At 40.3% G+C, this 23065-nt stretch overlaps 2 protein-coding genes across 9 annotated transcripts in view; one reads left to right on the forward strand and one right to left on the reverse strand.

The window, feature by feature from the left end:
* mfsd10 (major facilitator superfamily domain containing 10) overlaps positions 1-9834 on the forward strand; it is a 61918-nt gene extending 52084 nt beyond the window's left edge. Inside the window, exon 12 of the mRNA XM_069942094.1 lies at positions 9662-9834. Within this exon, the coding sequence (XP_069798195.1) occupies positions 9662-9726 (65 nt within the window). The 3' untranslated portion in view covers positions 9727-9834. The remainder of the gene's footprint in view (positions 1-9661) is intronic.
* The window catches only part of add1 (adducin 1 (alpha)), a 189977-nt gene continuing 166959 nt past the window's right edge, over positions 48-23065 (reverse strand). For 4 of the 8 annotated variants that reach the window (XM_069942029.1, XM_069942045.1, XM_069942051.1 and 1 more), the window contains 3 exons: positions 15163-15316; positions 11159-11266; positions 9504-9538 (listed from right to left, as the gene is read on the reverse strand). In XM_069942029.1, coding sequence (XP_069798130.1) covers positions 9504-9538; positions 11159-11266; positions 15163-15316 — 297 coding nt within the window. Of the gene's footprint in view, positions 2950-9503; positions 9539-11158; positions 11267-15162; positions 15317-23065 lie in introns of those variants that run through there. The other 4 variants (XM_069942012.1, XM_069942040.1, XM_069942062.1 and 1 more) reach the window with 2 other exon arrangements.

A 23065-nucleotide genomic window follows, 5' to 3' on the forward strand; every position in this document is an offset into this window, starting at 1 on the left:
GAGAAGAGTCAGTGATGAATATAGATAATTGAATAAACGTTACTCGATTGTGAGGTTTAAAGAAAGGATTTTATTAAAGTAACTTCAAAAATGTTACAATGAAACTTAAAAAAAACTAGATACGATTCTTTTCATAAGTAATAATTGTTTTATTTCATGTAGTCATACAAATAATTGAAAATGTAGAATAAAAATCAAAGTTTAGAAATGTTTTCTATGCATGGAGGATAACTGACTAAAACAAAAATCTAATCGTAAGAGGCATTATTATTTAAGTTGGATAATTGTAACCAATTAACAGAAAACTTAAATCTGCTTAGAGTACAGAAGTTATCCAAGGGTAGCAGAAAGCAGAAAGCCAGTGATGCCATGCAGTCCTCATTACACACCTTATCTGCAAAGTATATTCTTCCTTACTTTTGGCTGCCATTTCCATGTCAGCCCTACTTCAACCCACCAACAGACTTGCTCTGAAAAGGGAATACAACAGCTGGATAGATAACACAGTGGCTGCCTCGTCACACCCCCAGCAACATGATACCAAAAACCAGGACCTCACGGGACTGGAGTAGATGCTGCAGAATTCCATCAATTCCATTTGATGAAAACAATATTAGAGAGTCTATTGATGGGAGTAAAACACAAAATTCTGCAGACACGGTGGTTGATGTAAAAACAACGCTGGAGAAACTCAGCCGGTCAAACAGGGATTTTTTTAAAAAACAAGAATTTTCAATTTAGACGTACAGCACCGTAACAGGCCCTTTTGGCCCACAAGTCCGTGCTGCCCAATTTACACCCAATTGACCGAGACCTGCAGAACGTCTTGAACAGTGGGAGGACACTGAGGCACTCGGATGAAACCATGCAGACATGGGGAGAACGTACAATCTCCATAGTGCAGGATTTGAACTCCAGTCCGGATTGCTGATGCTAACCTTGCCACCCACTATGTAGCAAGGATAAAGATACGGACTCAACATTTCAGGCATGAGCCCTTCATCAAGGTATGTCAAAATGTAGGGCAAGCGTCTGAATTTGGGTGCCTGCCTACATTTGTCATACCTAGGACTCTAGCCTGAAATGTTGAGTCTGTATCTTTGCTCTATTAAGTACACTGTTTGAACTGCTGAGTTTCTCCAGCACTGTGTTTTTACTCTATTCATGCAAATGATTTGGTTAATCAGAATCCTATTAAGGGGTTCGTGAGCCTTTGATCATCACAGGTACCATGGCATCTGACCTTGGAGTACATCGGCTCGTTCTGTGCTCAGCAGAAATTTGCTCCACTTCCTGATGGAATCATTGAGAATGGAGATGTGGGAGGGGGGGGGGGGGGGAAAGGCTCATGCAGCAAAGAATGCTGTTGTAGGGAGAGTCCATGGGGCACTTGCACATCGTATTTTAAAGCAGCTTTTGCCCACTTCCTAACAAAAGAGACTTTTAAGCGGTTTGAAGGATTGGTGATCTCCATATTTCCTCCAAGAATGAAGATGAAGGGTCCTGGCTCAGTAATAATGTATCAGCTCCTTTCTATCCAACTCCTCCAAATCAAAAGGACTCGTAGCAGTCACTCCTTTGTTGCTGAATATAAGTAGTTCAGTACTATGTTTGAACATAAAAGGCCATTTCACAGAATTTCCACTTAAACAAGACATCCTTTAAATGCCACATTTGCCTCCATAAACAATCACAGAACTTCAAAGCAATCAACTTGGAGGGCTCTTGTATGTGATAAAGCACTGTACACGTTACAAGTCAGCTTCCAGTACTAAAGCACAACTTATCCATCATTTGCAGTATGTCTCAAACAGAAACGGGCAGACAACTGATGCAGGCCCAACAGCTTTGTGTCCAACTCTTGAACACAAAAGCAGCAACACTGCTCAAAGGAGACTTCTTGTGCTGTCCAGGATAGAACTCGCCCACTCGCAACAAGTTTCCTTCAGTTGGTGTTTCGATAAATACAAGGGGAGCCTACCTTAAACTGAATAGAATACTCACGATTCAGCAATACTTAGACCATTTCTCATTTTATGAAGTAAGCAACTCATGATCCGTGCCAATTTACATACCACACGTAATAATCTTCCTTTGGACATCGCTGGCTAAAAAAAGGGTGTAGCATCACAACTGGCTGGTATTCAACATTCATGCACAGGGTGTCTCTTGTACACACGTTAAAATGTAGGTCTCTACTGGAACATCTGCATATTACAACAAAGCAATTAATTCATCATCTCGTTATAAAGGCTTCCTCTGGTTTCACTCTACTAACTTTATCCCAACGCCATGCTGTAATTAAACATTTGGTAGGTTGTACCTACTGCACTGAAAGGATTAGCACCTCTGGATTTTTTTTTGTCAAAAATATCCTGTTACTTTCAATATCTTTTGAGCTATACTAAACATTTCTTTGCATTCCGTTACATGGATGTTTTTATTAAGATATAACACTAGACAATACAACCTTGTACATTCTAGAAGTGAATTATAATCAAGGACATTGCGCCTTTTCTGTTTTTTAATAAAAAGGGCCTTTTTAAGATTCGCTTTTCTTCTTGTTCTTCTTCAGGAAGGAAGGGGTGCGGAACTTTTTCTTCTTCTTTGAAGGTGACTTGCTGGGAGACTCATCACTGGCTGCATCAGTCACCTCCTCAACTGGTGACGACGGCACCTGCTCAGGTGTTGGGGAGGGCACTTCTTGCTGCTCGGGTGTTGGGGAGGGCACTTCTTGCTGCTCGGGTGTTGGGGAGGGCACTTCTTGCTGCTCAGCTGTGGTCAGCTCTTCCAGCTTCCGACTCAGGTCTTCGCTGGGGCTGTCCGACTCCTTTTTCCCAGGAATCTGGACAGTTGGTGGTTCAGAGGGCTCATCGGGGGCGAGTTCGGGCAGGGTCTGTTGGAAAGTTGCAGCGCTGTCATCTTTGCACGTCTGTTCCATTGGCAATTCTGAAGAATTTATAGAAGAGGGAAAAATTAAGCAAGCAAGCACAAATTTTGTTTTAATACCAGAAGAGCAGTGTTCCTCCACACTACTGAATTATTCTCTTGCAATGTGTACAAATATCAAATGGTCAATTCCCAAAAATTAAAGCCTATTTATTTATTTTTTTTAAAAGAAAACAGGTATTCTCCAGCGCCAAGTTCAAAACTAGTATTCCAAATTCTTCCCAGCCAGATTCCAATCTTCCTCAAAACTCTGGAATCTGAAGCATCGACTTAAATCAAGTTCCATTCAACAACAGCTCCCTACTCATTGACATACACTGCCTTCCAGTACAACAACACCTCATTGTTAAGCCTCAGACAGTCCATGGTCACTCTCCCTGGAACCCTTGTTCATTTCCTACTTCCTTCCCACCACCACTGATTGCCATCCTTTCATCTGTGTAGACCAAGCTCTGGAATTCCCTCAAACCTTTCCATCCGTCTCTCCTCCGTTAAATGACCCCTTACAACTTAACCACTTTTTGCTCATCCATCGCAATATCTGTATGGGACAAGTGGCAGGTTAGGAATTTATTCCCTTGAGCATAGAAGAATGAAGGGAGATTTGATAGAGGCATTTAAAATTATGAGTGGGATATACAAAGTAAATATAGGTAGACTTTTTCCACTGAGGGTAGGTGAGATACAAATCAGAGGACATAGGTTAAGTGTAAACGGGTAAAAGTTTAGGGGGAACATGAGGGGGAACTTTTTCACAGAAAGTAGTGGGAGTGTGGAACAGGCTACCAGCCGAAGTGTTAAATGCGGAGTCAATTTTAACATTTAAGAAGAATTTGGACAAGTACGTGGATGGGAGAGGTATGGAGGGCTATGGATTGGATGCAGGTCAGAGACACTAGGGAGAAAAATGGTTGGACATAGACGAGAGGGCTAAAGGGGCCTGTTTCTGTGCTGTAATGTTCTATGGTTCCAGAGGAGACCACAACAGGAGCACCATATGCAGTAGATGAGCCCTGCAGATTCACAAGTGTCTTGCCCTACTTGCAAGGGCTGTTTGGGGGCCCAAATTGTCGTGAGAGAGGAGATGTGGATGTAATGGAAGCACTTATACACAAATGGTACTGAGGGGGTGATTAGTAGGAAAGGCATGGGGGAGTCTCAGAGGACATGGTCTCCGTCGAAAACAGAAGGTAGGGGAAGATCTATCTGGTGGTGGAATCAAGTTGTAGGTGGCAAAAATCGCAGAGGATAATAGGTTCGATGCGGAGGCTGGTGGGATGGTGAGTGAGGACAAGAGGAATCCTGTCCTTGTTGCGTCTAAGGGGGAGGGAGGAGACCAGGGAGGATGTGCAGGATAGAGGAGATGCAGAACATAATGTTCCAACCCTTTTATTCTATGCCCACACATGAAGGCAGACATCCCATATGTCTCTTCATCAACTGTGCTGTCATTCTGATGGAACAATGGACTTGAACCCTGGGCCTCTCTTTTCATTAATATTCCCTTGCACTTACCATTTACTGAACATGCCCTATCACTATTTGACTTCTCAAAATGCATTACCTTGCATTTGTTAGGATTAAATTCCATCTGCCAGTATTCTGATCAAGATTCCATCTGATCCATTTTCTGTGAAGCCTGAGACAACTTTCCCCACTACCCACCACACTCATTTTAATCTCATCTGCAACCTTAAGAATCATCCATCCAATATTCACATCCATATAACCATATAACCATTTACGGACCAAGTCAATAATGTACCCCAAACAACAAAGGACCTAGCACCAATCCCTGCAATACCATAAATCACAGATTTCCAAACAGAAAGACATTTTTCCACTACTACCCAATCACCAAGCCAACTTTACATATAATTAGCCAATTACATTGGACCTGATTTGCTTACTATGCAGGAATTTCCTTGATGAAGTCCATGCAGAGAACATTCATCAACCTGCCTTCAATAATTTCCTTTGTTACTTCTTCAAAGAAACTCGATCGAGATCCCCTGCACATTTCTGCTGCCTTCTGAAATAAACCAACAAATGATCAAGCTGCCCCTCCAGTCTTTTGGCACCTTGCCTGTGGCAAATGAAGATGCAAAAAAATCTCCAATCAGGGCCCCAGCTTCTTAGGATAACGGATCCCATCAGGCCATGGGGATTTATTCAATCTTGCATGTCCCATTCTATCGAACATCTGCTCCTTGATACCAATCTCCTCCTGGATTGGTACATCCCATTTCTTGAACTCACAACCTTCCACATTCCAAAGGGGGGACCTACTCTTTCCAAAGGGCTTGTATCGTAATGTTCTATATTCTTTCCCTAGGTACCCTCAATTCTAATTATCAGATTTTCCTGAATCTTATCTGCTGAGGACATATTGTGACTTCATCCACGTGCAGCCCGTCTACACCATCAACGCCTTAACAACCCCGCTGGGCCCCCCCAGCAGCAGCTGCAGCATAACCACAACGCGATGGGCGCCAAGAGAAACAAAATGAATACGGTTTCTATCACCACAGATGAAGCCAAAGCGCCTGGCAGTGCACTCCCCTCCATGCTCCTACCCCACCGTCAAATCAAACATGGTGACAGGAAGCAGGCAGGCCGACTGCCAATAGTGGCCTCGGCGGATGGCGCTCTTAAAGGCCTACCCTACCTCAGGGACCACCGAACAAAGAGCGACTTACTAGTCGACGCGAGTGCAGAGATAAGCCTCAACTCACCGATGTATTTAGAGACCAAACACAACCCCAAGGACCTCTCACTGCAAGCGGCCAATGGCTCCTCCATCCCACCTGGTCACAATCAATGCAGCAGACATGGTTTTCCAGTGGAAGTGCACAATCGTGGCCATGGGACAGGCCCTACTTGGAGGAGAGTTCCTCCAGGCACATGAACTTCTGGTGGATGTGACAAGATGCTGGTTGGTGAACACTACCACTTTTCAGTCATTCCCCCTCACCCTGCAGCAGCACCCTTTTCTGCCATTAGAAATCCATGCCCTAGACCAAGATGAGTACACAGCCTTACTAGCGCCCAATTTCCACAAGCCAGGGTATGTGGTATTTGTTCACAACAATCAACTATTTTACCCGTTGGCCGGAAGCCATACCCCTACCCAAGAGCAACACAGAGATGTGTGCCAGAGCCTTTTTATCCACCGGGTGTCGCACGTTTCAGTGTCCTGACCCACACGACTTCGAACCGAGGGGCACAGTTCACTTCGTCGCTCTGGGCTAACTTAACTAGGTTTCTCGCCACCCAGTTGCACCACACCATGGCCTACCATCCTCAGGCAAATGGCCTAGTCAAGCGTTTCCACCACAATCTTATGGCAGCCCTGAAAGCTCGACTAAAAGGACTGAATTGGGTGGACGGCATCCATACAGCAATGAAGGAAGATCTATCAGCCTTGTCCACCGAGATGCTGTACGGTTTCCCACTTACCATCCCTGGAGACATTCACTTTAACCCCTCCGGCCCACAGCCCAGCACTTGTGTCCTCCAGATGTTGAGGGTGCAAGCGGGTAAACAGGCACCGCCCTGACAAAGCTCTCCACCCTACCACATCCCCGCGGACCTACAGACTATTGACCTCGTCTTTGTATGGAGAGAACAAAAAGAAATACACCTCAGTGTCCTTACAAAGGCTCAGTCAAGGTGTTTCAGAAAGATGGTGTCATGTTGAACTGGACATAGGCGGCTGACAGGACAGATTCCCAATTAACTGCCTCAAAGCAGCAGACCTGGACAGGTGCAGAGGCCAACCACCCAGAGATTGTATGGTAACATCCTCAGTGGGCGGCGGTGATTCTGGTGGGGGGGGGGAGTGGGGGGGATGGTGTAATGGGCTGAGCGACCGCGCGGTTTGACAGGATGAATTGTCACTCCAGTTGGCCAACTCAATATGGCGCATGTCCCTCTTCACTCCTGAAGAGAAGCTTGTGGTTAGTTAATACCACGTGTTGCCCAGGGGAACTCCTTGCTTCCGGGTGGTGCACTGCTGGCCAGATTGACATCGTTATGCACTGATGTCACTTCTGGAAGCCGGTGCACACATTACTGGAAGTGGGCCTTCCCTTACGCGCAGCACGAGGAATTCAAATAATAAAATCAGTTACTGGTTCACCCTTGCACCGTATGGAAGTCTTTTTATTCTGTAGCGCTGCTGTAGCAGACACTACAATAGAAGTAGCTGTTTCCATTGGTTGGTGAGACTAGAATGAGGGGACATAGCTTAAAGATTTGGGGGAGTAGATTTAGGATGATGATGAGGAGGAACTGCTTTTCCCAGAGTGTGTGAATCTGTGGAATTCCAGAACCGACTGTGTATCTGACACCTGTTGAAGAACTTCCCCAAAGACCGGAAAAGCTAAACTTTGAAACCTGCTGACAATATCACTGGGACCTCCCTTCCCTCTATCAATGATACCTACAGGCAGTGGCGCTTAAAGAGGGCTCAAAGAATCCTTGAGGACCCTTGCCATCTGGCTCACAGTATCTTTGAGACACTGCCTTCATGGAAGATGTACAACAGCATAAAAACCAGGACTACCAGGCTGGGAAATAGCTTTTTAAAATCCTAGAAACCTGTAAATTAATTTTATATACTGTACATTTATTTTGGATTGCTATGTATATATGTCATTTTTGTTTAGGGTATACTAGGTGTCTGTGTGCACACTATGGTCCAAAGATGCGCTGTTTCATCAGGTTGTATGTACATATATATATATATACATACAATCTAATCACAATAAATGAACTTAAACCAGGACAAGACTTGCGCAGTAAATGGCAGGACCCTGGAGAGTGTAGATCCACAGAGAAACCTGGGGATACAAGAACATAATTCCCTGATTCAGTGGAAGAGAAAAGTACTTAACAAATGGATACCAAGCTGATACAACTTAAATTGTTTTCACGAGAAGACAAACATCCATCATCAGCTCGAGGGCAAAGAACACTGATGAAAAACAAGACCTTTTTTCTTCACAAATCTCCCAAAAACAACCTATTATTTGAGGATCCTTAGAATGTCTCATGATCTTAGAATGTCTGATTACCTGGTCACATGCTGCTATATTTCTCAAAAGTTATTCACTTTAATTCCATGAAGATGAGACATATGAAAGATCCAGTTCCAGCACTTAAACAAGTGCACACTTTTTAAAAAGAAATGTGAAAAAATCCATGACAGTTCTGAATGATCTGCCAGCCAAGTTTATGAACTCACCCTATCTCCTGCACCACCATCTCGCTTCCTCTGTATATCCTCCCCTCTTACCCCAATCACAATGTCATTGTCAAGAGTATTCTAATCTCAGCACTTCAGGAACTTGCGTTCTTCACAATCCTGTTTATCCAACTAAATCTCTGCACTTCCTCACAATACAAGGCCACGAGGAAATGCTCCAATCGACGGCAAGAGAACATGGTGGGAAACAGCAGCAGCGGCAAACTCCAAGTACAGGAGACTTGAGATCACATCTGTCTCACACACAGTTATTGCACTTTTAGTTCACACACGTTCATTACTTTCATCTGTCCACTACATTAACGAGGTGACTAAATAATTCATTTTCAATTTTTTTTCTCGTTAAAATATTAGACAAAGGAACATTGACTTAATAGACTTAATGCATTAAATGCTGAATGTCAACAAGTTATTTCAAAGCTTGAAAGAGTTAGACGGCTTTGCGGCTATGGCGTTGATATATTTTTGTGAATTAAAGCAATTCAAGTAGAACTATTTTGTCCATATCCCTGAGACTTTGTTCCTTTAAGTTTTTATTAAGTCAATAAAAATTTAAATTGAAAGAACAAATAAAATAAAAAGTCAAATGATCAACAGGCTTACTGAACAAGTACAGGAATTATATTAGATCAGCTCTGATGAAGGGTGTTGTGTCATCAGAATGTGTGGTTTATTTGCCATTTGAAAAATATCATGGTTGAGACTCCAAAACGGTCATCTTTAAATGAAACACCTGTTCTGTTAAGTGAAAAAAATTCCCATGGAAATATTTTGAGAAAAAGTAGAGGATCATATCAATTATTTATCTCTCAATCAAAATTATAAAAATAGATATTTGCCTGCGGAGTTCGCACATTACAACATTCTACACTTCAAAGCACACTTCATTGCTCTAAATGGCTTGAGGTATTTCCCAAGGTTGTGGAAGACTAACACAAATTGTTCTTTCTTTCATAAGGAGACACAAAGTTGTCGAATAAAAATAAACATTATTAACACGCTCAAAGTATATCCTCTGTCAGAATACAGTACGTTTATACAAGAAAAATCTAAAAATGAGGATGCTTTGACCCTTCCTCTACAAAAGTAGCACATGTTCTTGTGAGAAACTGGCTTTTCAAGAGGTGAAGTAAAACAGATTTCTGAAGTTTCAGGAAGGCGTTTGCATCTTATTGAAATCTATTAACCAGGAGGAAATGGAAGCGTAAACAGGAAAGCTGAAAGCCATGCACGTAGTCTTGCAGGGTTAACTGAAGCAGCTCTGTACATGAACGCACAATACTTACTATGGTAAAAGGTACTCTTTAGCACATCCAGCTCCTGTTTGTAATGCAGCCACAGGAAGGCGGGTGGAAGAAAAAAGCACAAGTAGAAAAATCGATGCATTCATAACAGCCATTTGTTAAACCAAAAAAAAGTAACAGAATAAATTTTTTTTTACAGGACAGAGAAATCAGATGAGATCAATGAATGAAAAAAGCTACAACATGACAGTGACCCTAATGTGACAGAAGATACACAAATCGGATTACACCATTCCAAATACTAGATCAAACTGCGGTCAACACTGTAATCTAATCCAAAGCCTTGCTAAATAAACTTACATTTAGAAATTATGGCAATTATAAAACAATTTCTGCTGCAATGAATTCTAGAGATTTTTTTCTTACCCTTATCCAAATCTTCACTCTTTGCAAAGGGTTACTGTTCAATAGACCCAGGCCATCACTGAGCCCTCTAGGCTTTGGGTGCTATCGATTCAAAAATCACCCTTTCTCTAATCCCATCAAAATAAAATTATATTGTTAAAAAGACACTTGGAGAAAATTTAATGCCATTGTAATATATTATATAGAACACTTCTGTTGTTTTAAATGCAGTTTATTCATTTTATCTTAGATTTTGACCTGATCCTTTTGAATCAAAGACATTGTTTTGGAAATGTAATGCAATACACAAAAGTGCTGGAGAAACTCAACTGGGCAGGCAGCATCCATAGGAAGCAAAGGGATATAACCAATGTATTGAAACTGAACTCTTTGTCAAGGAATGAGCAATAACCAGGCAGGTGCCTGAATAAAAAGGCCGGGGTGGGGGGAGGGGGGCTGGTTGGGGTGGAGGAGAGGAGAAGAGGGAAGAAGGTGCAAAGAGGGCAGAAGATATGGGAGGAGGGGTAGCTCTCTGAATTCAGAAAGCCATCCCCTTTCCCTGTCACCTCAGTCTTTTTTCTCTTGCCTGTTGACCTCCCCCTGTTCCTTCTTCCTTCCTCCCCCCACTTTTTTTATTCAGACACCTGCCTACTTTTTGCTCACACCTTGATGAAGGGTTCAGGCCTGAAACGTTGGTTATATCCCTTTACTTCTTGTGGACGTCGCATAACCTGCTGAGATCCTCCAGCATTTTTGTGAATTGTACGACAATCACAGCATCTGCAGACTTTCCTGTGGAACTGGAAATATAGTTTTGTTCTTTACTCATATTTATTCTAGTGTTTCTCCTTTTTTCTATCCCCAAAACACCCTCCTAACTATGGTCAGTGTCAACTGCTTTTGGTGAATTGAAGATTGAGGGGTGTAATCCAATAGCAGCAACAAACAAGAAAGTGGGCAAATAATTCTCTTTAAATGCTTATATTTTAGTATTTAAAAATGTCAAGCTACAACATATTGGTTATCCTGCAGTTACCACTGCAAGTATCTTGAAATTTTTGCAATTAACTTAATTTTACAAACCCATTGCACAATGACGAGCTATTTCTCCAATTGGATGCAATGATCATATTGCACACTGTCTTGTACATTATTGCTCAATTAAAAGGCAGAGAGGACATTGTTGAATGGTTTTTACACCAAGACACACTCCAATAGTTTCTTCAGCACCCCAAAGACCACAAACCATTGTGCTGCACAGGCGGGCACGTAACTGCTTGAAGAATCTTACCATCATCTGGCTTTGTGGGTGTGCTGGGGGGAGTGCGGGTAGGGGTGAGGTCCGCAGGGCTCTGCTGGTCATTGACCTTTACCTCCTCTGTTTGGGGTTCTGGAAACTCTGAGTAAAGAGGAAGAATGACAAAAGTTTACAAAAGAGTACAATTCATAGATGGCAAGTTAATTTCCAATACAGTCACAGCATATAACCCACCCCCCCCCCACCATGATGTTTATAACAGTATCTGCTATGGACATGCATAGTTAGATAATTGTGGTCTTCATTTAATTCTTGTGCTGGAACTGAATCTGTTTGTGATGAACAGTAGGCCCAGGCTGTAATCAAGATTGCCCTAGAGCATTCTCCTCTATTGTTCTGGTATTTGTTAAATGGGAAAGGAATCATTTACCATACTTGGTGGCAGAGTGATACCCCCAAATAGTCAACCAACTTGCTTGACTTGAGGGGAATTTAAAAGACACTATTATCTCCTCCCATAAACCAGAGGCAAGAGTTAGTCAGTGTGTACCCTCTTGTATAGAGATCCCTCTCGTCGAGTATATTCCAGAATGCTAACATCTTTGGAGTTGCTTATATGTACAAATGTATTCAAATAAAAATGGAAAACTGCTTCAGTTTATGTTACGTTCACCTGTAATACTAAACAGAGCAACTGTATTAATTTTAATTTTTAATTCTCTGCAACATATCACATTTAAGAATGTGATACATGAAGCCGTGCTCTATCAAGCCATTGGAGAAACTTGACAAGAATATGTGTTCTTCCTGTAATAAATATTTTAATTTAAATTTAGACATGCAGCACGGACCTTCTGGCCCATGAGCCCATAACGCCCAGATACACTTAATTAACCTCCAGCCTCGTACGTTTTGAAGGGTGGGAGGAAACCCACAGTGCTGGATTTGAACTCCAGTCAATGGTGCTGTAATAACGTTGCACCAACCGCTACACTAACTGGAGCGCCTCGTATTTTATTACAAGAACACACACCAAATAAGCTAACTCTCAAAGTGTACACAAAATAAATATACATACATCACTGTTGAAATTAAATGGTCAATTTCCGTGATCTTGCTGTAAACTTTGCCAGAAAAACTCAGAAATCCCAGCACTATGAAGAAATAAATGCCACTATTGTATTTTGTTTCTGCAATCTACTGCATGCAAAGAGAAGGCGAAAACATTTCACATGTCCGAAGAAATCACAAGTACTCATGGAGAGTCATAACCTCATCTCGGAAGATTAAGAATTCAGTTGTTCAGCCCACCAAGCACAAGAAGCCCAGATGAGAATGAATTTTAATCACCACTGAGCCACCAGAAAAGTAGACTAATCAACATAATGGAGATACAGGTCAGTGATAGCGAAGATTCAGCACATCAAGGGATGAAGAGAAATCAAATTATCCACAGATTTTGATTGGATAGAGTTGTGCTTCTTCATTCAAATATTCTGGGCCAATATGCAAGGGCTCAGATAGAGAATAATGGTCACCAGAAGTGACCACAGCACGGTGCAACTGGCTGTGTTGAGATCCTTTTATATCCACAGGATCTGGGCTGAATTGCTTGGAGATCTGGCGTATGCTGAAAGATGGCTTCTGTCTGAAGATGTCTTCGTAAGTGCATGGAATCTTCACCTCTGCAGAACATTCTTGGCTGGTGTGAGAATGTATTTCTGTTGCCTGGTCTTGATTATCTATACATTCACACATGGATGGATGACACTTGGATCAATCAAGTTCTGTGACAGTTAGTTGCTGCAGAGCAGGATGCTTTTGTGGTGTAACTGCCATGCTGTCTGGCTTGACATCAGCGTACATTTGGGTGGACCCAACTTTCGAGACCTCGTCATTGTGGACTGCAGCTTAGATGAGATAACATGCAGATAAAGCTATACCATTGATAAACCATTACTTCTAAAGAGCACACAGCTCCTAAAAATATAATTGATGCCCCTCAAAATCTACTTTTACCGGTGTACCAGTCAGCCCTTAACATCTCTTAATTTTTTTGAAAATAACCAAAACTTAAGACAAATGATAATCTTGCTGGAATCTTGTGTGTGGGGGGGGGAGAAAACAAATCGGTTGCAGGAACTTGGCAGCTCGAGCAGCATCAGCGGGAGAAAAGTTATCAACATTTTGGATCAAAAGCTTAGTTCTTCAGCTAACTCAGTGAGTTCTTTTGATAGTTCAAAGAATTGATGCATCTCTTTCTCCTGCCAATCCCTGAAACAATTATAATCTACAATATAGAGTTATGACAGCGAATATATTATGGTCTGTATTTTGTAGGATTTTCGAATTTGTATTTCCAGCTCTATAAATCTCTTGCAGCTTCATTAGTTGGAGGATTGAGTTCAAGAGTAGCGAGGAAAAGTTGAATCTCTACAAATCTATGGTGAGACCACACGGTGTTCAGTCCTGATCACCTCATTACAAGAAAGATATGGATAGGGTGCAGAGGAGATTCATCGGGATGTTCCCTGGATTGGAAAATATGAAGCAAGGTTAGCAGAGTTGGGGCTTTTCTCTTTGAAGCGAAGAAGGATGAGGTGAGACTTGATTGAGGTCTGCAAGATTATGAGAGGCATGGGTAAGGTAGAGAGTCAGCACTTTTTTTCCCAGGGCAGGAGTAGCAAACACCAAAAGACATCTGTACAAAGTGAAGTGAGGAAAGTTTAGGGGAGACATCAGGGGCAAGTTTTTTTTGATATACACAGAGTTGTGGGTGTCTGGAATGCACTGGCAGGGGTGGTAGTGGAGGTTAGAACAATAGTAACATTAAGGAGATTCTTAGACAGGATTACAGAAAAATAGAGGGTTACGAGGTGGGGAGAGTTTAGGGCTTTTTTTGGTATATATATATATATGTGGGTCAACAAAACATCATGGGCCAAAGGACCTGTACTGTAATGTTCTATGTTCTGTAATGGAACTAAAATGGTTGTCAGCGGAGACAGATACTTTAGTTAGCATGAGATATTATTTACTTAATATGATACAGAAGGCCATTTGGTCCAATAGGTTCATGCAGATTCCTCATCTGTGCCATCCCAGCAGTTCCACTTCACTTTTCATGAAGCCCAATAACTTATTCTAAGCTGATCATTAACCATATAACAATTTACAGTATGGAAACAGGCCGTATCGGCCCTTCTGGTCCGCACCGATTTTCGTGAAACTCCACCAGTTCCACCTACCCACTCCCATGCCCATAACCCTCCAACCCCCTCGCATCCATGCACTCATCCAGCCTCCTCTTAAATGACAGAATTGACCATGCCGCAACTACTTCTTCCGGTAGATCATTCCACTCAGCCACCATTCTCTTTTTATTCTTTTTGCCGCTTACTTACACTAAGAACTAACTTGCACTACCATTTCCAATCCTGCATAATTTTGAGATTTCTTACATAGATGTATTTTTAAGTAGCACACTCGTCATTTGCAAATTGACAATATTATATTGAAAATGAAAGGCACATAATCTCTCGATTCAAGTGGGTGGAAAATAAAGATGCAGGCACCGAATGCAGGTGCCAAAAGTTGGATGGTTTCATAGCTCAGACACAGATGGCTTAATAATAAAAGTACTAATGGATGTCAAGTTTCCAAATTTACGCTCATGCTCAGCTGCCACAAGAATTATTTTGTTCTTTTTTCAGGATGTTGTTCAGACATCTCAGCTTAATAAATCCCACCCAGTCAAGTGTGGGTGTGACAAAGGTCCTGAAACCTTCAGAAGGGAGTAAAAGACCAGCTATCTGGACGAAGCAATGAGAAAAGATTGGTTACTCAAGCACAGCCTTCAAACGTTTGATGGGACAATGCAAGGAAAGACTGCTCGCAGTTAATTTCCAATGAGAAAGTGATCCATGATTTAGTTTGAGTATGGTGCACAATGACACCAGATTTCATTGCAATGATACTTGTCTTTTTTAAAATAGATTTTTGAAGAACTCTTAGTAAAAACAGTAATTAGAACTTGCCTTCAGGCCCCTTCTGCTTGCGTTCAACTTCTTTGCGATATTCATCAAGTTCACGGTCTGTCAATTTGTTGAAGGGATTTGGTGCAGTGCTCACAATTACTCGTGGCTGGTATTCCTTTTCAATGATTGCTTTTGAGGCCGTCACCAATTCTCCCTGAATGAGCAAAGCAAAGTTCTGTCAAATGTCTCAGTGATTTACAGAATCTAGTTTAAAACAACTACTCAGGTGATGATCAAATCAGAAATGTTAACTGCTTGGGAGGCTGTACAAGATAGATTTCATTGCCTGGAGAGACAATTTTGCATCAGTCAGTTATCTTGAGCACAAAAAGGTTGAATCCCATAGTGGAATCAGATGGTGCAATGTGACCCGAGGTCACTTCAAGTCTGCCTCCACTTTACTCATGGCAGTAGGATTACTGCTTCATGTACCTTGGTGACTCGGGGGTTACCTACCCAGATGTGGGATTGTTCCTGATCGTCTTTCTGCTTCATCAGTAAGACGTGGTTTCAGGAACACCGACTGCTACCCCAATTTCCTACTAAAATTGAATTAGGTGAAATAGATTGCTACTCCTTCCTTCAGCAGAACTGCTTGTTCACTCATCAAAAGCAATCTCATGCTTTCAGCTGGTTCCCACTCTAGCTCTCCAAACACACTGATCTCAGCAAGCCACATTTTCATTCATCTCCCAGAACTTGGTCATTCTCCACAAAACTTCATTATTTAATTCACAAACTCAGGAACGGGCAAATTCATTCATTCCAAGCAAGAAAACCATTCTCATTTCAGAATTGGTTTCCGTGCACAATTTCAGTTGGGATTGAGCCAAATGAGAACTCACTAATGACGATGAAAAATCACTTGCCTTGGTGGGTTTTACCGGTGTTTAAAAAGCAGGCTCAAGAAATCTTTCAGGGCCAATCTCCACCTCACTGCAAACACCTCGAGATAGACATCAATGGTTTACAACTCAAAGGCAAGGCCACAAGGCCTCTAGTTATAATGATCATTCCTTATCAATGGTTGCAGCATTGAATCAAGAGAATTGGATCCACTATACACCTCAAGTGCTTTTCAACTTCACACCGATGAAGTGCAAAACAGCAAAACAGACATGAAGTCTCACTGCAACATCAAAGTCATTTGAAATATATATATATATATATATATATATATATAAAATTTATCTATTGAGAGAGAGAGAGAGAGAGAGAGAGAGAGAGAGAGAGAGAGCACAAATAGATAGTACAGTGAGAATTTGGATGGAAAATAAACAGGCCAAAATGACAATTCCAGACTGAATTTGAGCATCACCCTCAATTAACACAAATCTTATTCTCAAAGTGTCTCATACAACAGTAAAATCCCCAGTATCTGGCACCTATTGGGATTACGGATACTATAGATCCATAGAACACTATAGCACAGAAACAGGTCCCTTCGGCCCTTCTAGTCTGTGCTGAACCATTTTTTTGTGGATTGCAGATGCATGAATTTTCCGGTTGCCTGAGACACACGCTTTCAGTGCCTAACTAAAAACACCTGCATTAAGAACAAGAATAAACAGTTTAAAAGATTAAAGTCAAGTTAAAATATAAAGTAATTTTTAAAAAATCAGTTTTGTAGTCCTTAATTATGTAAGGCTCACTTTAATCAGCTAATTCCTGTAATTTATAAAATTTAAATTTGAACCCCATTCGCTAGCGCTGTAACAGTGTTGCGCTAATCAGTACTCTAACCGTGCCATCGTCATAATTAAGGCCCAATCCCCAATTTAATAGATAAAGCCGTACTAATATACTTAATAATATACTAATAAAGTTAAAGACTTTTACTAGGCAGGGATAGAGAGATATTTTGGGACAGTCGCCCCAGTGGCATTGGCCAGCTTTTCATTCTCAGTGCCGACATTTTATTCAAACACAACCTTGAAACTTTATTCAAACAGTTGCTGTGGGTGGGGCACGTCCAAGGCACTCCGCTGGCTTAATATTTGCTCCCATCTTCACTAAGGGGTTGTGTGTTGCTTTGGACAACATTTACTTTTACAATTTTAAACTTTTATTTAAATTTTTAATAATTTAGATCTATTTATTTATCTCCTCTATTTTCTTTTGCTGGTTGGTTAGGTTGCTTGAATTCTGGATACGGGGGATTTTACTGTACAACATCTAAAGATATCCAATGCCATTCAAAACGTTGTTTGGAGGAGAATACATGTTCTAGCTAGAGAAATACATTTTATATCAATTACACACCCAATGATTTTACCAACTCACATTTATTTGTTCTGAAAAGGAAAATCTGAAGGTATTTAAAAAAAAAGATTTCAGCATGTAGAAGTTCAACACTTCAATGACTTCATAATTATGATCAGGAAGTGTTGTTTTTAATTCACTAACCGAATTTGGCAAATAAATCATTTCACCAATCAATGGAACTTTAATTTTAGGATGAATTTTAATGATCATTTTAATAAACAACCAAGAAAACTGGAAAGCTTAAATGTTTAGAAATGGCAGCTTTCACCACAGAAGTTCAGGTAATCAAATGAGAAATTCAAAAAATAAGTTGGGACTTAATAAATTAAGACTGCCTTTCAACAAGTTCATGGTTGATATGCTACCTCAAACATTTCCTGCCCTATATCTATTAGTCATAGTTGCCTTCTTGTCCTGAAATTAAATTACATTTACTTGAAACTGAAGCTTTAATCTTGTTCAACTCTCTATGGTAGAACTTATCAAAAGGCTTCCCCCACTTCCATCTACTCTACCAGCTGAATTCTCAAAGAACTCCATTGGATTAATCACAATTTCCCATTCATAATTCCACGGTGACACAGCTTAATCATATTATCATTTTCTGTCATGAGATAATAATTAAAAAAAAAAAGAAATTCAACCAATTTCCAAATGACTGTTGTCAGGCTTAGAGGTAGTTGTCCATTTTCTTTCACTCGCCTTTCTTAATTAGCTGGGTATCATTTGCAATCTTCCAATTTGGAACCATTAAAAATCAAAGCATCTTCTATCTCCACAGCCATCTGTGCCTCAGAAACAAAATCATGGACTTCGGGGCTTTAGGAAGGGGAGTCATGCACCTGTCTTCATTGGTGGGATAGCAGTGGAGAGAGTTAGTTTCTTCAAGTTTCTCAATATCCATATATAACAGTAGCTCTTCTGGGGCCAGCACATCAAGGCAACTGGGAAGGCCTCGAGTTTCTAAAGAGCCAGAGGTTCAGCAGGTTGACAAATGCTTTACCAAATTTCTACAAAGTATTCTGGCTGGCTGCATCATGGCCAAGTTTGGAAATTCAGAAGGTTGCAGAAAGTAGTAAACTTAGCAAAGCTTGGCACCAGCTTCCCATCCATTGAAGGCAGTTACATGAGGCGCTGCCTCAAGAAAGCCGCCAACCTCAAAAGGATCCTTTTTGTCCTGGTCATGCTCTCGCACTGCTTCAGCCAGAAGGTAAAAACATTTAAACTCTGGCACCCCAAGGTTTAAAAACAGCTTTTATTTTTCCAACTGCTATTGCATGTTTCCGTCATGGCAATAGTAAAGGCAGGCAAGTTTAATAATGCCTGGTTGATGAGGGATTTTGAGGCTTTGGTCAGGAAAAAGGAGAGGCTTTGGTCAGATTTAAGAGATCTGGATCAAACAATTCATTTCATCCATAAGAAGTGTACGAGTGCACTCAAGAGAAAAATAAGAAAGGCAAAAAGAGGACTTAAGATGGAGCTGGTGGACAAGATAAAAGAAATCCCAAGTGATTCCATAGGTGTATTAAGAGTAAAATCTGGGACATAATTGCTTCCATTAAACATGCCATTTTTGTGTGGAGATGGGTGAGATTTTAAATTAACATTTCTCACTAGTCTTTGAGCTAAAACTGAAAGAAACAAGTAACGAATTCTTGGACAATACAAATAGCACAGAAGTTATTGGCAGTGGTGAAGCATATTTAAATCAGAATTTACTGTCATGAAATTGGTTGTTTTGCAGCAGGATCACAGTGCAAACATTTATATAACCCACCGTACAAAATAAATAAAAACTGTGCAAGAAAAAGTTAAAGCCAAGTGGTGTCTGTGGGTCATTGTTCATTCAGGAATCTGATGGCAGCAGGGAAGAAGCTCTCCTTGTACTGCTGAGAGCTTGTATTTGGGCTCCTGTACTTTTTACCCCAATGGTAGCAGAGTGGTGGAGGTCCTCGAGGATAGAGGCTGCTTTCTTTCGACATCGTAGATATCCTCGATGGAGTGAAGACTGGTACCCATGATGTCACAGGCACCCCCATATCAGACAGCAATGCAACCAGCCAGAATGCTTCAACCAGTAGACGTTTGAGTATCTTTGGGGATATACCAAATCTCCTCTAACTCCTCACGAAGTATAGCCACTGGTGAGCCTTCTTCGAGATTGCATCGCCATGGAGGCTCCAAGGCAGATCATCGGAGATGTTGACACCCAGGAAATTGTAGTTATTAAAAAAAATATTTTATTAAAATTTTTTCCATATATGTAATTAATAAATGTAAACATTTATTATTCTGTATAATAGTTTAAGAAAATTTAATTCCTTACATGATAGTTATAACCCTTCCCCCTCACCCCCCCCCCCCCAAATATAGACAGCATCATGAATTGCTCGGCATATCACTTTCCAACACACTGGACTCCAACAAAGTTTGTATGATCAATTTAAGGAAGAAGGTTGACACAGGTCTTAAGAGGCTGGAAGAATATATCTACATATATATGTAAAATTAATATACCTAAAATTTGCATATATGGGCTCCAAATTTGCAAAAATATAGCGTATTTATTTCTCACATTTGATGTAATTTCTCTAAAGGGATATAGCTTTGAATTTCTGCATTGCATCTACCCATATGAATCTGATTTCCAAGTTACTGCAATAGATTTCCTTGCTACTGCTAATGCTATTTTAACAAATTTTGTTTGATGCGTTGATAATTTCAACTTAAGCCTTGTTCCTTTTATATTTCTCAATAAGAATAAATCTGGGTTTAGTGGAAATGCAATATCTGTAACTTGTTCTAAAAAATTCCCTAAATCCACCCAAAAAAGTCTTACTTCACAGCAAGACCAAATTGAATGCAAGTACCTATCTCTTCATCACACCTAAAACATTGATCTGATAAATCTGATTTCATTCTATTCAATTTTTGTTTGTTTTATACTAGCTATAGAGCCACTAGCAGAAGTAATTAGGAGTGATTTGGAAATTAATGGATTTAAGGTTGGTCAAGAAGAGCATTATTTGCAAATAATGTTTTAATATTTTCACAAAACCTGAGACTTGCTTGTGAAAATTACACTTTCATTTGTAATAATATGATAAGACTTCTGTTTATAAAATAAATTGAGATAAAAGTGAAATTATGGCTCTCACGGAAGGAGATTATAGTCATTGTCAAATAAATTCTAAGAGGCCAAAAGATAGGACTAAATATTTATGGATTTGTATAGATAATAATCTAAAAAATTATATAAATTGAATTATTTGCCATTACTCAAAAAGGTTGAATTTGTTTTTTAAATGGAAGATTTTTACCTATAATGTTAGTAGGAGGGGTAACTGTATTAAGATGAATATATTCCCAAGAATTCAGTATCTCAAACCTTACCTATATTATTGTCACAAAAGTTTTTCAAGAATTAAGTAAACATATAAGGAAATTTCTTTGGAAAGGTGAAATGTCAAGAGTTTCTATAGAAAGATTAATGTAAAGCATGAATTGGGAGGCTTTCAGCCAAGAATTATTACCAAGTAGCTCAAATGAGATTGCTTACTTTTCTTTTTGGAGGAGGAGAAAAAACAGCATGGTTTAAAGTAGAATTGGATAAATAGGATAGAGATTAGCAGAGGAATTTATATATAAATAGGACTCAAAATTAATAATTAGTGTTAAAGAAACACCATTATTGAAACACTTGATTATCGTTTGGATTGATAAATGACCAAATCAGAACAAAAGGAAGTATATCGCCTAAGAGGCCTTTGATTCAAAATCATCTTGTACCTTTTTCAAAGGACAATTGATTTTTTAAATTATTTGGTTTAGTAAAGGAACTAAAAATTTTGAAGATTGTTATGAACAAGGGCAAATGATGCCATTTGAGTAACTGAGTACAAAATATGGAATACCTAATAATACTCTTTTTTGTTATTTTCAACTGAGGATATTTAAGGGAAAAGTTAGGTCAAGAGATGCAGCTACCTATTTCTAGTGAGGTGGAAACTCTTATTTGGAAATTTACTTCTGCAATGTATTTTTTTTTGCCAACAGGAACTATTAAACAAGGAGTGCATAAATCTAGAAAGAAATGGGAGTTAGATTTGAATATTACAATTGGTGAGCAAAGATAGTTGGATCTCTGTCAAGATTGTATGACAAATACTATTAATGTAAGATATAGATTCGTTCAGTATAATTTTTTTTTTACATCAGTTGTATTTGAAGCCACAACACGAAATTGTAAATCTTGACCCTCTCCACTGTTGACCCCTTGAGGAGGACTGATTCATGTTCTCCTGATTTCCACAATCATCTCCTTGGTTTTGCTAATGTTGAATGCAAGGTTGTTGATGTGACATGATTCAATGAGCTGATCTGTCTCCCTTCTATACACTTCCTCATTGCCATCTGTAATTCTGAAGACAATCATGGTGTCATTTGCAAATTTGTAGATAGCATTGGAATTGTGCCTAGCCTCGGTCATTAAAGTAGACAAATTCCAAAGGGCCTGATTATGTGCATCAACACCCTTGGAGGAAGCTGGGGAAGAAATTGCAGAGACCTTTCCTGAGATATTGGGTGAAGAGCCAGAAGATTAGAGAGTAACTAATGTTGTGCTGCTATTTAAAGAGAGAAGCAAGGACAGGCCAGGGAGCTTGATTTCCATGGTCAAAAGATTGCGAAGGGTCAGGAGGTACCAGCTTTTTGATTGACAGGGATTGATTGGAGGAAATCAAGTTTGGCTTTATGCATGGGAGAGCACATCTCACAAATCTGCAGAGGTCATCTACTGCATCCAGTGCTCCCGTTGTGATCTCGTCTACATCGGAGAGACTGGGAGATTGCTTTGTTGAGCACCTGGCTTTGTCCATCGCAATAGCATGGATCTCCCAGTGGTCACCTATTTCAATTCCTCCATCCCATTCTCTTGCTGACATGTCTGTCCATGATCTCATGCACTGCCAGACTGAGACGACCTGCAAATTTGAGGAAAAACACAGTTGGCTTAGTGGTTAACGCAACACCTTTACAGCGCCAGTGATTGGGACGGGGGTTTGAATTCTGTGCTGTCCATAGGAATTTGTACATTCTCCCCGTGTCATCATAGGTTTCCCCTCACTCTTCAAAACATACTGGGATGCAGGTTAAGAGAGATCTTGTCCAAAGTGGGTAGGGCTTCGTTTGCTTCCAGTGCCATTTCGTCAAATAACACATACAAGAGCAAGACCATAAGGCCAGCCAGATTAGAGCACAAGGGCCAGAACAAAGAGAAGTTTTATGCACCAACTGGCTTTACAAGATTCTAGTTAACAGCTTTCCCAATTTCCTTGGGCCACTTCAATTACTCGTGTTGCAAAAGACAGCTGGTTATGAAGATGATCACATTTACTTCATGGTGAAGTGAGATGAAAAGTAGTAAAATGGCCTGTTTTGCGACTTCTTCATATCCCAATACATTTCACAGAGGTAATAATCTAACATTTGAAATAACCAAATTTAAAAAAAACATCATCTTTTGGGATGTGGGCAATACTGTCCACAACAGCATTTCCTGCCCATCCCTAATTGCCCATGAGGTGGTGGTCCTCTTGAACTGCTGCAGTTCTTTTTAATTTTAATACAACACAGTAGA

The sequence above is a fragment of the Narcine bancroftii genome, chromosome 1, assembly GCF_036971445.1.
Source record: "Narcine bancroftii isolate sNarBan1 chromosome 1, sNarBan1.hap1, whole genome shotgun sequence".
Lineage (NCBI taxonomy): Eukaryota > Metazoa > Chordata > Chondrichthyes > Torpediniformes > Narcinidae > Narcine > Narcine bancroftii.